The sequence below is a fragment of the Hesperophylax consimilis genome, chromosome 6 (assembly GCF_061612785.1).
Source record: "Hesperophylax consimilis isolate HC1 chromosome 6, BYU_Hcon_1.0, whole genome shotgun sequence".
NCBI classification, from domain to species: Eukaryota; Metazoa; Arthropoda; class Insecta; order Trichoptera; family Limnephilidae; genus Hesperophylax; species Hesperophylax consimilis.
In genome coordinates this window covers 31,599,342-31,617,768 of record NC_142841.1, presented here as the reverse complement: position 1 = coordinate 31,617,768, position 18,427 = coordinate 31,599,342, and the positions used below count along the sequence as shown (strand labels likewise).

The following is an 18,427-nucleotide window of genomic DNA, read 5'->3' as shown; positions in this document are numbered from 1 at the left end:
AAATATAATATGAAAAGCGAACCAGCTGGTTTCCCCCAGTCTTTTCATTTTTCGGAGCGTCTCCGCGCTTCACATTTATTCACGCTTATGTTTATTGTTTGCATCCACCTTTCAAAATATACCATAGGTTTTTGATTTAATCAAATTTGATTTTGTTTGGTTTGCGTTGAGAGAAATTCGATTCTCCTCCGGAGCAATGGAAAGCTTTTCCCGATACCGTTAGGGCGCATCTTTCATCTTATGATCTTATATACCCAAGCTTCCCATTTTCAATTCAAATTGAAGAAATGCAGACTACTGTCAAAAATTTCTGATACGAAAATCGATAACCTATTTAGTAAAATGTTTTTAGAGTCACATCCAGAAGTATCATGTTTGAAGACTATTATGCCGTTGGAGTTTTTGCATAGTTTTTAGATGTTTACGTTTTTAGCGTGAATTTTCGTGCAGACAAAGAGTGAGATTCCACAATTATTATTGTTATCATTGAAACAAAAAAGTTATTATGACTTACTTAACTTACTTAACTAATTAGTATATTAGGTCGGAGTGAATATTTTTGGATTTCAAAATCCCCATTTGTTAAATGAATGACCCTATACTACGCCAAAAAAACGTTATTGACCTGCGAATGTGGCGCGGTGAACCCTAAATTTCTGTTTTTATTATTTTATGCTTTTAAATATGTTATTAAAAATATATATTTGCAAATGGTTTACGACAGGAATAGAAGCTTTTAACTATACTTTTTCTATACCTATGTGCTGTCACAATAATACTCTACCGTTATTCAAGAATAATAAACCGTTTTTTTAGCCCAAATGTTAACTTGTTGTATTTAAATTAATTTGTGTACCAAGTTGTTTTCTTGTGTTGGGCATTTTTTAGTAAATATGGGTGGAATTAAGAAATTTTGGAATTCAGTGATTTTGAGTTTCAGAAAATTTGCTTCTGTTTGTTTTAACGGAAGTCACTGGAAAAAGTTATAAGAACTGGAAACAATTGCCACAACACTTGCCACTATAAGAAATACTAATAAATTAACATCTAAAAAATATAGTTTGAAGTAAATTTAAGATTAACCGCGCCTACTGAAAATGTTATCGCAGGTCAATAAAATTTTATGATTTTTCTTTTAATTTAAAGTCATTCATTTAATATTCGGGGATTTATCAATTCAAAAAATAAAATATGCAATTCTATATAGTTACTGATCGACTTGACCCGAGTTTAAAAATCAGTTTCTTTACATAAATAATGTTGGAAGCCGTAAATAATTGCGTTGTTCACTTGCGCGTCCCGTTTTTTCTTAACCTTTTGAACGCGTTAATTTGCTCCGTTTTATCTATACCCGTACGCGGTACATATTTTCAAATACCTATGCACGCAATTAAATGTCAAATTATAGCATTCTGGCATGATTTATTGGACTATATAGACAGAACAGATTATTCTCCACAATATGATAACAAATCCTCGTGTGTCAACACTCTTGGATGTTTATAAAAACAAAAACATAAAATTTCATACAAAGACGTACCGTATCTTTTGAATGTGGTCCCGCCATTCGCTCGGCGTGTGTGTAATTAGGCCACTGCGTTGATAGACACAAGTGGAACACCATGAGCACTTATCATTTTTTGTTATGAAAACTTTTTCTAAAACTGGACACGTAAATTTTATGTCACAAAATAATAACAAAATTGAACTAACGCCATCCGTTGACAAAATTGTAAACTATGGCACTCGAAGGCGCGAAGAGGCTCACTTGATTATCGATGTTTTTAAATGAAACACAAATTTATTTTCGAGAAATTCTTGTAGATGTCAGCATCGTGATAGTTCTACAAATGTTCAAGCGAGCGGGAAATAAATTTATGTCAAAAGACCGCTGGAATATCGGCATTCAAAGTTTCCGTATCAACTGTTGATACGGCCGCGTGTGAGTATGGACTTTTTGCCGTAACAACAGTTGATACGGCCGCGTGCATAGAGTTAATTATCCTAAAAATACTACAACTTTTTACCAATACCTTAAAATAAAAGCTTTGACTGCAAAGCCATAGACGACTTTTCTGTACTATAAAATATAAAACTTGGTTGTGTATAAAATACCATCACCATGTGACTTCTGAAAATAGAGTCGATTGAAAATAAATCATTGCAGGTAAAACCGTACTTTGGCAAATTTAAGTTGTTTTTAGGCTCCCGCGGGATCTAATAATATATTACCTATTCACCCGGGCGATCAAATCCAATCAGTTATTTAGCAGGTGATAAACTGTTATTTTATTTCTAATTGTAAACCTTTAATTCATGGTGGTATTCGATTTGATTGTGACTTTCTATGGCTTAAAAAACATTATTTTCTTCCACATTTATTTATAACTATTATAAAAAAAAAATTAACTTACCCCACACAGGATGCCCTACTAAAAATATTTTCCCTCCAGGGCCTATGTCACCTTTGGGGATGCTGTGTTGTGGGTTTTTTTAAGGAAAGGAAGGAGAGGAAGTTCTGGGCAGCACAACGGTACGAGGGATGGGTAGGAATCTAGGGATCAGTGTGTTCAGGATTGACGGACGTATGATCTATCCTTCCTGCAGCAGCGCAAGGCGATGGGTCAAGATAAATCAGTTGGATAGGTCAAAGGGTCTCCCCAAACTAAGTTCTCCCGATCCGGCACGCCAAGTAGCTGGTGCGTAGATGCACCCTGAACACACTTCACCCGATGAACCAGGGCACCCCTGCTAAGTCACAAAACGTAGAGAACCGCTTGGGGTGGCCTATGGCAGAGATGTTGGTTATCGAATAAATGTTTCCCGGGGCGGCGGTAGCCAAACCTGCCTTCCAAATTATTAAAAGGTGTGTTATTCTTAAAAAAAACTTTGTGCATGCGGCAGGCTATCCCTGAGCCAAACGGCGCCAGTTAACCTCAATGGGGTTGTGTTAGTTGTCATGCTATTATCAGCGTCTTGGTTCTTTGGCCCGAAGCCGACTGCTCCAATTGCGCCTGCACAGGACCGGCTCTGCCCTGTGAGGATATCGGTTCTTAAATAACAAATATACAGGGTTTTCCAATAAGAGGTGTTATTTTGAATATCCCGTTATTTCAGTAGATGTTTCTTTTGAAGCTGTCATTTTTTAACATTTGACAAGTAGAAACTACGCCATTGATAAAAATGAAACGATACACGCTTCAACAACTTGAGTGAATCAAATGCAAATCATCTTGAGTGATGAGGCCCATTTCCACCTCGGTGGCTTCGTCAACAAGCAAAATTGTCGCATCTGGGGCTCAGAAAACCCAAGAGTTATTATTGAAAAGCCTTTTTATCTTCAACGTGTGACTTTTTGGTGCTGTTTATGGTCCGGCGGAGTCATTGGACCTTACTTTTTTGAAAATGAGGCTGGAGCAACAGTTATGGCGAATGGATCGCTATCGAGAGTCGATTAATGATTTTTTATGGACGGAATTGGATGGTATTAATTTGGACAACGTTTACTTTCAACAAAACGACGCTACGTGCCACACAAGCAACGAAACCATTGATCTTTTATGATTGAATATAAAAATAACACCTCTTATTGGAAAACCCTTATTTGAAAATTAACCGTCATAATAATTAGATTCTTAGACGCCCGTTCAACGTTGGCGTTGTAAAGCCGGCATTGAGCCTGGTTTGAGACCACTTTTCAAACAAATGCTTTGGTAATAAGTCAAGTCTTTACTGTTCTGACCTTACGCGCCGCGTAATATTTACGCTGCTTTTATAAGTAAGAGGAAAAAAAAATATATATAAACTTACATTATAACTACTATTAGTCTACTTGACGTTATATCTACTTTAGTTATTTAGGGATTAAACCATCTTAAGAACTCAAAATGTTGCAGCCTTTTCTGATTTAACAAAAAAATTAACTAGCCATAGCCAGTTTCTTGTTCGATGTTATATTAATAATTAAAAAAAAACTACAGACGAGTATTTTATGAGCAACGTGTTGTGAATAAAGTTAAATCAAATATTAGAATTTATAAATGTTAGTGTTTCAAGTAATCCATAATATATTTAGATCTACAAAAATGGAGGCATTGTTTTTACATGGAGGTAATAAATATATCATCGTTTTTTTCATTTTGCTGGAAATATATAGCTTGCTTTTTAATATTAAGATTACGCAAGTCGATCGTATTAGCACGCATTTTAGTTACAACTAAAAGTTTGGGAAAAAACCCGCTGGTAAGACCATAAGGAAAAAATTCTTAATATTTGAGAAAACGAAAAATACAGGTTAATTTAATCAAGATTTTTGTCAGCAGGACCTAAATAAAACAGTTTCAATCTGGGTCCGATGATATTTTGAAAAATTTTTCAAAATGCGCAACAATGTATTCTTTTACGTAATATCTACATAAAGAAGTATACATATAAGTTTATAGAAGATTTGAGGGTTTGACTTTTAAACAAATCTACTTTTTTTTCCCAGATTGATGAAATTTTGCACACTTCAAAACAGGAGGATGTTAAGTTTTTTACGAAATTTCTAAAAGCCAACCCACCCACCTCTAAGGGGTGGACCTTAAACGAGAACGTTGGTGCTTCTTAATGTAATTTTGCACAATATTTGTTCTAAATTGTTTGTTTTTGATATCGCTTTTTTTACCTTTGCTCACGTTTTGCTGTTTATGTTTTTTGAAGTGAAACTTCTCTACGCGCGTCATGCATTTTCGAGGACCGGAGTAAAACCGACTTATGACCGTCACGAAAAACAGTGATCATTTGGTGGTGGGGATACGGGACCCACACCACCGCTCACCGTTCACTGTCGCTCTCTCACCGTGGTCGCTTACTGAGGTGAGGGAGCCACTGACGAACGTTCTCTCTCTCTCTTCTCTCTTTTCCTCTCTCTCTAGCCAACGACGCCACGCCAGGCATCAGCTGCTTGCTTCGTGTACTGCGCGGTGAGTGTAATACGAGTGAAATACGTAATTGATTGTGGTTTATTCGATTTGTTATATTGTTATAAAAAGAGAGAATGAAATGAAAAGAGAGAGAGAAGAATACTAAAAGTTTCACTTCCGTCGTGCGTAGGCTTGCCACACACTGTATTTTGTTAATACATAGTGTATAATGACACTTAAACTGTGAACGATGTGAACATTTTTAAGTTGACTGTTGACATATACGTTTCTTGCAGCGCTTATCTAATGATTTTTTTTGTTAATAGTCTGTAAATGTTCCTAAACAATAAATAAATAAGTGGAACATAATTACCGTCTAGATCTGAATTTGAAAAACTCTGTATAAAGCCTGGGGATTGCAGTTAGTTTAAATGTGAATCGATTATTTCATCCTCTTTAGCACTGATACCGACTCACATGTAAATACGTTGGTATAATGTTACCATGTACGTGTTTACGGTCTAAGCCATCGGATTTGAATTGATTGCGCATCCCACAGAGTGCACTCATTGCCACAACATCACTGCTGGATCGAGAGTTTGCAAGATAAATGTAAATGAACCATAATAGTCTATTAATATTTCTTTGACATGAAACGGTTCTAAATATTTGCTAGTAGGAATTGGTAAAATTTATAAAACTAGAAATAGAACCTCATGAAGTGTGTTCGTGGTTCTTAAAATCCCTTTTTTTTCTTTGTTTTCGTTGTAAAACTAAAATTGAAGCATATTAAACCTAAAGATGTGGGAATGATTCACGAATTAGTGTTTTATTTCTATTTTTGAAGTGAAACTTCTTTACGCGCGTCATGCATTTTCGAGGACCGGAATAAAACCGACTCATGACCGTCACGAAAAACCGTGATCATTTGGTGGTGGGGGTACGGGACCGTTCACTGTCGCTCTCTCACCGTAGTCGCTTACTGAGGTGAGGGAGCCACTGACGAACGTTCTCTCTCTCTCTTCTCTCTTTTCCTCTCTCTCTATCCAACGACGCCACGCCAGTAATTATAATATTGATAATAAATAATGGACATGTACACACAAACAGTGTGTACAAAAACTTATTAATACTTAGAAATGAAAAGAGAGAGAAGAATACTAAAAGTTTCACTTCCGTCGTGCGTAGGCTTGCCACACACTGTATTTTTATTTATCACTATAATGTCAATGACTTAGAAGGAACTTAAGTAATTACAACAGAAAAGATTTTTCTGTTCTCGATAATACGAAGTAAATTAAAGAATACATTAAAAAATGCTGTGGAAACGTACTTTGAAACATCAAAAAAAAAACTTTTATTTAGATAATAAATAAAAAAAATAACGACGATAGGTATTATTCCTCGTCGCATTATTCTCATTGGAGAAAAAAATCTGAGACCGTCATTCCGAGTCCAAGGTTGCCTATAACAAAATACATTTCCGTTAGAGCTTAGGCTTATTTCTCAGCGAACTTAAATCGTGGAAAAACGTAGTAGACATTTTCCAGTAATGCCAGATAAGAACAAGAAAACAGCAATTCGTTGGTGTAAAGCAACGTATTTTTATTTTGCTTCAGAATACGATTTACTTAAAATTCGAACCCCCCAACAGAATTTATTCTCATTTGGTTGATTCAAAGCCCCTATCGGCAGCCAGAGAGAAGAAAGGTACTTTATATCCTAAATAACCTTTGTTTTTCTTAAAACTGTAAGCCATTGAAATAAAGTAAACAGGGTAGAAAACGTACGCTTCTTTCCGTATTGTCTTAATTGCGCCGAAAATGGTTAATCTGATATTATTAAATGAATACTTTCTCTCAATCTTAAAGTTAAACGCCACGCTTGTTATAATCTACGTGTTCATAGATGGCGTTAATTAAATTATTTGATATCGAATTTATGCACGAAATATTATTTAACCATTTTAACTATGTGTACCTACCTACCTACGTGTATCCTTTTGTCCTCCATGTAACCTTATATATGTATAATTTCAATTATTTTTGCATTTTTCTTTATCGATTTTGCAATGTAGAGGGTTTTCTAATAAGAGGTGTTATTTTGATATTCAATCGTAAAAGATCAATGGTTTCATTGCTTGTGTGGCACGTAGCGCCGTCTTGTTGAAAGTAAACGTTGTCCAGATTTCGGCCATAAAAAAATCATTAATCATCTCTCGATAGCGCAATCCATTCACCGTAACTGTAGCTCCAGCCTCATTTTCGAAAAAGTAAGGTCCAATGACTCCGCCGGACCGTAAACCCCACCAAACAGTCACACGTTGAGAATAGAGAGGCTTTTCAACAATAACTCTTGGTTTTTCCGAGCCCCAGATGCGACAATTTTGCTTATTGACGAAACCACCGAGGTGGAAATGGGCCTCATCACTCAAGATGATTTGCATTTGAATCACTCAAGTGGATTTTAATAATTTCAATGCGTTGTTGAAGCGTGTATCGTTCCATTTTTTATTAATGGCGTAGTTTTTACTTGTCAAATGTCAAAAAATGACAGCTTCAAAAGTAACATCTACCGAAATAGCGGGCTATTCAAAATAACACCTCTTATTGGAAAACCCTGTATTAGCTTTTATACTCCTTGGCAAATAAATAAATTAAAATAATTAACACTAGTGGACCCAGCAATATCGAAGCACGTCTTTTCCGGGCGTTTCCGACGTCTTCCACTATTCATTTATACGACAGTGAAAATTAAATTACATCCACTTTAATTCGTAACTCATTTCAGTGAGATATTACGTTTATGTGTCAAGTATTCCTCGGGAGTCCCCAACTTCTTCTAACACTCAAACCACTCTTTAAACACTCCAAAAAACGTATTAGGAATATTATAATGGCCTGTCACAGAATAGGTCAAGTACACCGCATTGTTACTATTAACGAATCTGCAATTTGTTCACTTTAACAATTCAAGCCCAAATCTTATTCCAGTGCTGATATACTCGCGTAGTTATGAATCTATTCTCCTTGGACTTTAGTTCTTGAGATTAAATCCGTATGGCTCAGCCATCCCACGTTATACGACAGAAGAATACAAACAGTTAAAGGAGTTCTATTCTTTCCTTGTGGTCGATTTTGTTTCTGATTTAATCCTATTACTGCGAAGCTGGGGATAAATCTAATGTATTTTTTACCAATCTCTCCTCGCGAGAGTACGTCGCTTCATGTTTAATTTATTACACATTACTGGGAAATGAATAAATAAATCTCGTTGGCTTTAAAGGTAATTCAAGTGGAAAGAATAACTATGTGGAATTCGTTCATTAAGAAGATTTTATGATGCGTTATAAATGTGAAAGTCGTAAAAGTGAAATAGAATTTTAGAAAAATTATATATTGTCACGTAAAACATGAAACATTATGAGAGTGGCTCCTGAAGGGTGGATCATAAGCCGTAACAACTGACGAGCGTGTGTTGGGGAGGGCGTATTCAAGGTCGTTTAGGAACATTAAATTATAATGTGTGTTTTATAAAGAACCCATATTTAGGTACTCATGGTGTAATATCGCTGAGTTTCGCTACATAAAAGTAATGTTACTATATTTTTATGAGAACATCCTAAACTCGCCCTTGGGCGGAGCCATAGAATCAATGTCACCCTCATCGAAGAACATTTTGAGGCGGAAACATGTTTTTAAAACGGTTCTCTTAGCCTAAGCCATTGATTAACGCTTTGACTCTTCATTTTTCTCATCACTATTTTCGATTAATCTTTATTACGAATTGGTTTACATTTTGAACACAAGAATTATTTTTAGATAAAATGAAGATTTTCCTATCGTTTCCTTTGAGTAGAATTATAATGACAGTATTAATTACTCAATAAAAAATATAAATGTAAAATACTACAAAAAAAAAATTATACAAATTAGTTAGTATACTTAATGGTCTGTTGGTTTTTTCCCCATTTCCTTTGTATTGATATAAATTTATTTTACTCACTATTTTGTGATATTTTTATCTTGTTGTCTCCCTCTACATATTTTTTTATATTTACATATATTAGCACACACTTTGTATTTGTAGTTTAGTATTAATTTGCACCCTGATGATGTTTGAGCGAAACGAAACCGGTCGGTCAGTAATTTAATAAAAAATCGTGGTTTTAAACAAAATCTCTATTTTATTTTTATCATAATATTCTCGTCACCATAATTTGTAAGTATTTATGCATAATACACGTAATAATGTGCACGGAGAAATCTTACAATCATCAATCATGAAATATGGTTAATTTATTAAAAATCTGGCCATTTTATTTGTTTTCCTGTTAAAAACGGGTCAAGAGGCCTATACAAATGATTTTACAAATTATTCAGTAAAGTACGAATATTATATGATGAAGTCGGAACATGATAATATTTTCGCATCTTGTCCATTATATTTATCCGGAAAGGGCCACCTGCCTTAAAAACTTGTTCAGATATATTCTGAATGACTAATATTTTATTGGGAAATGGTCATGCAGTCAAAATTTTAACAGTATCATGATAAAAAAAGCTTTTTTTTCCGTGTGGTTCCCATATTAGAGAATTGAATATGGAATGTATGTCTGTAAATGTGGCATGCTCTATTAGCAGACTTGTATTGATTGAGGTCGGAAAGGGGATGAATTGAACGTACATCTGTTAATTCACAAGCGCAACTAATTAAGCAAGGTATCTGCCGGTGGGAAATAATAATTTATATCGTCATTTTCGAATAATTATTAGCATAAGTATGAATTAAATACTTTAAAAAAATAAATAAAATACCTTAAATTTAAATAATAGTATAATAAAAGACGCAATATGTCAGATAAACCAATAGTAAAAGATGCAATATGTCACACGAATCAATGGTAAAATAACCAATACGTCACACAAATCAATAGTAAAAGGTGCAATATGTCACACATATCAATAATAAAATCAATGGTGATCAATAGTAAAAGGTGTAATATGTCACACAAATCAATAGTAAAATCAATATTAAAAGAACCAATATGTCACACAAATCTTACAGACAATAGAGGTAAATAATGATATCTTACATTGAGTCTTCGAAGTGCAACTAGTGTCAAAGATATTATTTATTTAAAGAAATTTCGATTTATTATATCTTCGTTTCCTGTCAGTTGTTGTAAGGCCGACACTGATAGCAGAAAGAAATAAGAATTTTAGTCACGTAACAAAGCCCGGTAATCTCAAAAAACATCTTTGGTAAGCTTAATAAAACTTTCCCAAATTGATTTTCAGAAATCCTTAATTATTTCCATACCTTTCTAAGTTTTCTCATTCCTGTCGCAATTTCATCCCAAATTTAACTTTTAGCCACAAAACATCGTTAATTATTGAATTTTATTAATAAAATTATTTAATTATCAGCTCGTGTAGGATACGATTTATTTTGCAACTGTATTAACTGTTTATTTAATTATCACTGAATATGATATATTTTAAAAATGAAAACACTGTTTTTCAAGAGGACGGTGCATAAAGTAGATATATTGATAAATTCATATGGGATGCTTCCAATGTGATGACCGGATAAATCATCAAAATGATAACTCATCACATCTTAAAAAAGTTATATAAAGTCATGGAAAGTGATGAAACAAAAACTTTATTAACTGGGTTAAGTAGGTTAGGTTAGGTTAATTTTTTTTCATCGTTTTTAATGACTTTATATCACTTTTTAAAGGTGTGTTGAATAGTCACTGTATTGAGTTAGCATGGAACCTTCCAATGTACCTACCTAACATTGATAAATTAATATTAGTTGGATAAAAAAACATATTTATTAAATTAATATTGGTTTGATACGATTTTTAGATTTTCGCGGCCAAAAGTATTAAATTTATTTACATTTACTAGGATTGATTTTAGGACAGACAGAACGGACGATTTCCGAAAAAATATCAGAATACTTTCGAGCATGTAAATACGGCCACCTTGACAAATCGGCAACTGCCGAGCATTTTATTGAAACCGGCTATTACTTTGGATTTGTTCCTGAAATTCTGAGAAGACCCAAACACACATAGAGTACGCCTAGTTATGGAGGCAATTGAAAATCCATAAAAATCCCACTAATATTGATAAAGATGAAGAGACTGCCCAATAGATCTTGTTATCCGATAATTGACGGCTACACCAAAAAACCATCGTAAATTGTAATTTATTACCAGTCCTTAAAGAATTGGATATTGCGATATGGTATCACATCTCCATACATAAGCACACACTTCGCCACAATCTTGACAGACAAAACATGCAATTTTAGCAGGCTTTTTAGGTAACCATTTGTTTCCCTATCGATAAAATACGAGGCTTAATCTATCAGTATATAGACTAAGTCTATAATAGCCAGGTAAAATTTTAAATACCCATATGAGGTTAAAATTGTGAGGCGCAATGACGTAGTTCTATTTGTATAAAGAAGTTAAGTTTAAATGATTCACCACTTCATGGAAAATCAATATTTTTACATGCCTTGGTGATGGACACTGTAATGCTGTCCAAGACGTTAGCTAAAGTGAGATAGCACAACACGGCATACTACCTCAAAAATATATCGCTATAATATTAGTTTATTTAAAAAGATGTAGTTTCAGGCGATTCAGTTCATAAATAACACTCCCTTCCTAAACACGAGTTATTCTCTCTTATGGAGGTATTAATTAACAGCTTGAAACATATATTATATATTTACCCTCATGCAGATCATTTGAAATAAAATACTGTTCATTCATATATATACCAATGTACAACACTTTATTACTAATGTATAACACTTTATTGTAATTTCCTTAATTCCTCTGTCTGTTTTACACTTACTGATGGTTTTACTTACTTTTATCAATATGTATTGTTATCACTCTGTTAATACAAAAATAAAATAAAAAATAAGCTTTTTTAATTTTTTTTCTTAACTAAATTTTTGATACATATACAATTCAGGTACATACATAGTAATATAGAATGAAAAAGTAACAAAAAAATCCCACAAAGGCGAAGTCTGAGCGTGGGTATTATATTGTAAGGATATAACAGTGGTGTTTAAAATATATATTTTTTAAACTTGTAAAAAGTATCTTTAGAGATCAATGTGATTGTTTTTTTTACAGAAACACACACGCACACCCTCTCCCTCTCACACACACACACACACACCCTCTCCCTCACACACACACACACACCCACACACCCACACACACACATAAAACATAGATGCATGTATTTTTCTTTGATTTACAGAAATTAATCTTTAATTTACAGAAAGATATGTGGTATTTTAGTTATTTAGATACCAATAGATAGATTAGCCAACAGATAGCTTAAATTATAGAAAAAAGTTACTCGCTTCGAAATTATTTCTTATCCAACTTTTAACATTTTTCTTATATAAGTTCAGGTTTTGACACACGTTGATGGAATTGGGTAAAGAATTGAACAATTTTGGGGCAATATAGTTGATGTGCCTTTTGCCCAGCCTAGTTTTGCAGTGAGGGACTGTGAACACGCATGTGGTATGTCTCTGGCTCGAGCGATTTGTGTTTTTGGTGAAATTGATAGGACGTGTAAATATAACCTTAAAATAACCTTTTTTGCGTTTTTATTCAGATATCATCTCCCACCGAATACGTCAACACAGTCCAGGCCGTTATCTCCGCCAATTACTCGCTCAGTAAGGAGGAATTAGGTCGCTACGTGTGGGCCCCCTTGCAGCCGGGGCCCGGGGCCTGCGAGGCTTGCCAGGGAGGCCATGGGGTGGAGTCTGAGTGCGTGGACAGCAAGCGGGGCAATAGGACAGTTCATAGCAGTCTTTGCGCAAGGAGCAAGAGACCAGAGACAAATAGGGACCACTGCAATACGAGGTAAGCAATGCAAAACTATACAACACGCACCAACATTAGTTCAACGACAAAACGACAGAATAAAGAAGAAAACTAGAAGTGCTTTCCATGTAAATTTAAATGGAAACAAATGCTCCATTTAGCCTACTGATCCAGTGCTCTGTCTCACCACTCGCCTAGATCTCCATCCTATTTTAAAATTACCTTATTTATTTTATGAAAAAAAAAACAGATCACTGAAAAAAGGTAAAAGGTTCATAAATAATTTTAATATTGCACTTTCCATCTCATTATCAAAGAAATCCACGTCCTTACTTGATCATGCCTGAGTTAATTTGCCAATATTTATGGCAGTAGGTACTACGTGTTGGTTTATACTCTTTTAAACTTTGTGCTCACTTTTTCGTGCCCAAATTTTGCAATTCTGGTATGCTTTGCCATCATATAAAGCGATATTTTAAGAAAATTAGAAAAAATTCAATCTTTATCACATTAACACTTGGTTAACTCGGATCGGATAATGTATTAGATTAGGTATATTTCACGATACTTGGTAGTAACGAATCTTGGAATAGTATTGGAATAAGCTTTCATCCTTCCTCTTAAAAACCAGACCAAGATGGCGGGAATATGTTTATTTGTAGCCGAGTTATTGAAGTTTGAAATTACTGGCAAATTTGACACAAACTTTCGCTGGCGCAATTTCCTCCACACAACTGGTATCGATTTTAAAATCGTTTTCACGTGAAAAGTTTTCTTATATAATTAAACATGACCCATTACGAAGTTTCAATTTTCTCATAAATAAGTAAAAACTAACCGGTGTTCACATTTCAGTTGCGAGTTTCACTGGGTGCCCGGCCCCTGGGAGCACTGTACTGCCACCTGTGGGGCCAAGGGAATATCTCACCGCCAGGTTTACTGTGTGCCGCTAGCTGTCGCTAATGATGCGTATGTATCTATCATCATTTAAAAAAAAAAATATATATATATATATATATATATATTGTATTGTATATATATATATTTTCCATTTATATATCATTAAATATACTAATTTCGGTTGTCGGTGATGATGTGCGTGATGTGAATGTAATGTAAGGTGATGCGTAAAATTATTCAGACGAATTTCGATGAATTTTAAAATGTTAAACTCATTATGGGAACCAAGAGATAAAGTAGGTACCAACATAATGTTATTTAAAAAAAACAAATTTAATTTGTCAAAAATTGACTGACCTAAATTTGAATCACGACTTAAGAAATACCTTAGTTAAATTAATGTAGCTTTATGTTTCTTTATCTTCATGATATCTCTGTGATGTTTCAGAGAAAGGGTGTTTCGTTTCATGGTGGAAGCGGAGAAGTGCTCCGAGGACGTCCCTGCAAGACAGAAGCCGTGCAACAGGTTCCTGTGTCCAGCCTACTGGATCGAAGGCCCGTGGACAAAGGTACTTCAGTTATTCGGTTTTTATTATTGTGACAGCTGTTTCGGAATTTACGGCCATTATGAAACTGTGGGTATACCACACTGTAACGATTTATTTAAATAATTTTATTTAACCCTACCCTTTTTTTATTGCGCTTAAAGTGATTTTTTAAATATTTTCAGTAAAAACTGAAAATGGATTGTTTCACAGAATATGAACAATTCATCAAATTTTGAAGTTAATTTTCAAGTTTTGTCAAAGTTCCATTTAAGTTCTGTGAAGAAACTGGCCCAAAATTATATAATAACAGAACTTTTAGAAAATTAACTTCAATATTTTGAAATCAATTGATTTGTATTATTTTAAATTCTTTAGACGTCTTACAAATGAAAATAGAGATATTATATTTTAGTAATCCAAATAATGTAACCTTGGCGTGTCATCTTTAGTCCAGTCAGTGGGGAGTTTTACCTTGCAAAAGGTTAGGTAGTAGCGATTTTGATATATGTTGTTAAGATTGGGACTCTAAGGAAAAAAAAAAGTTTTCGACCTTGGGAGGGTCGAGCTCGACCCGCCATCTTGGATTGAAGGTGCCAAAATTTGTTTTTTTCAAAATAATTGTGAAGTGGTCGTTTTTACAACCAAATTGTTGAAGGCTTACTTAAAAACAACTAAATTACCTACATTTTTTGTAGAAAGTTTTTTTTTGTAAGTCTAATAGGTAACGAGTTACAGCGGTTGAAAGAAGAAAATTTTGACAAAAAATTGTAAAATCCAGTTTTCTTGATAAATTTTGTATTATGGTATTTTTTTGTAAGTCTAATAGGTAACGAGTTACAGTGGCGGAAATATGAATATTTTTCTAAAAAATTATTAAATTCCCAACTTTGTAATTTTTTCGGGTTATTCATTACATAATTATAATAATTTTGTAAACTCATTTCCACACCACCATGAGGTATAGTACATGGCGCATTTTTTTATTGTGGTATCTCCAGTAGGTCTACTCCACAGATATATCAGCGATGGTAGATTTCGAAATTATGTTACATTACTATGAATTATGTTACTATAAATTATGTTACTTAATAACAGTCTTCGTCACCAATGTCATCATCTAACTCATTGCCTGTAATACTGAGATTCTGGGCTTTCATTGACAAAATCTCTTCTTCTTCGTCCTCGACATCGATGTGAACCTCTAGCGAATTTCAGCATGTTTGACCATTACAGCACCCACATACAATAGAACACTTCAATCCAGCTTTCGTGCAGCTACATGCAACGCCGCATCCTTTTTTACAATTGCATGAAATAAATTTTAATAAAGTCTCGGGTGCTGGTTTCTTTGTCATTCTTACTGGAACAAGCCCGTTGGTGTCACGTTTCCAACCCCAGTTTCTGGATTTTTTTGGATTTCATACCATTTTTGGACTTGATGGTACGTTCTAAATGCATGGTACCGTGCAGCGTCGTTCGTTGGTGGCAAAGAGGCAAGATTGAATTTGCTTTTTGTTGTCGACTTTGCGAAACGTTTGTAGCGGACTTCTTCCAAGGTTTCCTTATCCATGTCACCCCCGTACAAAGCAACAAGAAAGCGTGTTCCTGCAACTGCTATGTCTTCTGGTGTTGCATCATGTTGTTTGAAGATTCCTATCGTGGCATTGAGTCTTGTGTCGTTTTGCACAAGCGAACAAAATTTTGTTTTTCCTTGGTTGAAGAAGGACGATGTTGTATCGCAACCGCTAAAGGCATGAAGAAACAGAATATTCTCAGCCGCCTCTTTGAATTTCACACTATTCGCGGAACACACTCTTTCAAAAGTTTTGCCTCTCCCGGGTTTGCGAAGATATATACTACTTTTGGGGGGTGCTAATGCTGTCAGCAGAACTAGGAGATCAACGTCTTTGCCAATAATGAAAACAGCGTCATATGATGAACACAAGGAAATCGCAGTAGGGGAGAGTGGGGCACAGAGGACAGCTTAACATTCTATCGTTGATAAAATAATTATTACTCTGACGAATGCTATAAAATTTTTACACTATGTTCTCCAAAGGGTTCAGTATAAAGTGGAAAACTCTTTTTTTAAATTTTAGGTACACAGTTTTTTATAAATCACAAAATAATCATAATGAGAAAGTGTCCTCTGTGCCCCGCAGCTGGGGCACAGAGGACCAAGCGTGGTCCCGTGTGCCCCACAACAATTTTCAACTTAAAAAATAATAATAAGAACACAAAAAGTATTTAGGTTTTATATAGGAAACGAAATTTTTATTAATAATGTACTATAAGTCAAAAGTAAGGAATAAAAAATATGAGTTATAAGAAGGAAAAAAAATATATAATGTATAATTTAAGTACAATTTATGCATGTAATATTTTTTTCATCATCTTCTGCTCCAGCACAAGAATCATGAGCCCATTTCTTGCATACACTCTACATTGAATCCATCCTTCACTTGATTTTGAATCTAAGAATTTTTCTGTGCAGTAAATACAATGTGGGTTTTTCTTATCTTCAGATTTATCATCACTTTTGTCATCTGTCGCATTAAAAATAACTTTTGCTATTTTATTTTTTCCCGACAACTTTTTTAATGTTTTTTTTGGCAGTTAATAGCGTTTTCCTGAGTTTTTCCTGTTCTTCTGCAAGTTTAGCATTTTTGAAAGGTGATCCAGTTAGTTCTTCTGCATACTGTGTCCTTATTTTACGTTTACTTTCTTGGAATTTTCGTTGAGAAGTGGGTTTTGGTGATATTTGATTTAATATACTTTGGACCATCTTGATAGTTTTCGTTTCATCTTGGAAACTAGTTGATGGTTCTGAAACCGCCGAAACTGATGATATCAATGAAGTTTCTAATTGATCGGCAATCGGTTCTTTATCAATATCAATAAGTGCCGAATCAATTAATATGTCATTTGTTATGGCAGGCTCAAAGACATCATTTGAAGTTAGGATTTTTGGAACTTCGTTTGGAAGTTCAGTTACGTTAGATGGTAAATAATCGTCTTCAGTAAAAATATCTGGATCATATGGGACAATTCCTGTAATTTTAAATCCTTTGATTGCCTTTTCCAGTGTAGCTGTCCGAATAAAGGCTCTACCAAATATTTCTGAAATGCATGCTGATTTTTCAGTGGGCCATAAAAACAGCAATCCAAAGGCTGTAGTTGATGGCTAGTATGCGGAGGTAAAAAAAATCATAATCACGTTATTATTACGTGTAAAAGTTATCGCCTCGAGAGTTCTATGACTGGCGTGGTTATCAATAATTAAAAGCGCTTTCCTATTTTCAGAGGGCTTTGCGTAGTTAACGAAATGTTCCAAAAATTTCACGAAATGGACCGAATCCATCACATTAAAATTGTGAGAAATGCTTAGATTTTCGGCAAGGTCGAATGCCAATTTTCTAACATCTCGCGGAGTCAAGCCGTAAAATCTAGTTTCCAGATCCAAAATATGTATAACTAGTTCTTTTTCTTGATTTTTAGAGAATACAGGTTTGAAATGGTCATTACGAGGACCACTTCCAATTTCCCTTTTCAGTTTACGCATAAGACACGTCCTTGGAATCCCAAATTGAATCGATGCTTTTCTTACAGACAACGTCTTTAAATTCACAGCCGAAACAGCTTTTATCATATCCGAACTGCTCCATCTTGGTTCTTCCTTCTTTTTTATATAGTTTCGAACCATCTGAAACAAAATACAAACACAAAAATAATGTATATTTGAAACACAACATAGATCATAGAATGGGGGCACAGAGGACCATTGGTCCTCTGTGCCCCGTCTAGCTTGGCCCCGTGTGCCCCATATTACCTTACTATGCTATCGGAAATTTTACGTGTTAAAGACAATGAACTCGAATATAATAAAACTATTTAAAACACCTCAAATACATTACAAATCAGGTAAAAAATACTACTTCAATATACAGATACAGTATCTCTTCTTGAAATAAACATTAATAGGATATTTTTTTAGAAACTTACCTTGAAAAACGATTATTTAACTTTCTTGCCGAAATTGACGACTGCTCACGCCACTCGCTGTGACCTGACTAAAGATGGCGTCCGAGCACAGCGTTTACAAGAATTAAAACTAAGATGGCGCCGCTAGTTTCGGTTTTATCGGGAATGACCCTTGTGCCCCGCTGGTCCCCTGTGCCCCACTCTCCCCCTGA

General features: G+C 34.6%; 1 protein-coding gene across 1 annotated transcript in view; it reads left to right on the top strand.

The window, feature by feature from the left end:
* The window catches only part of LOC149423200 (A disintegrin and metalloproteinase with thrombospondin motifs 1-like), a 67,013-nt gene that overhangs the window by 46,366 nt on the left and 2,220 nt on the right, over window positions 1-18,427 (top strand). Inside the window, exons 14-16 of the mRNA XM_089632561.1 lie at window positions 12,572-12,825; window positions 13,642-13,755; window positions 14,135-14,255. Of these exons, the coding sequence (XP_089488687.1) occupies window positions 12,572-12,825; window positions 13,642-13,755; window positions 14,135-14,255 (489 nt within the window). The remainder of the gene's footprint in view (window positions 1-12,571; window positions 12,826-13,641; window positions 13,756-14,134; window positions 14,256-18,427) is intronic.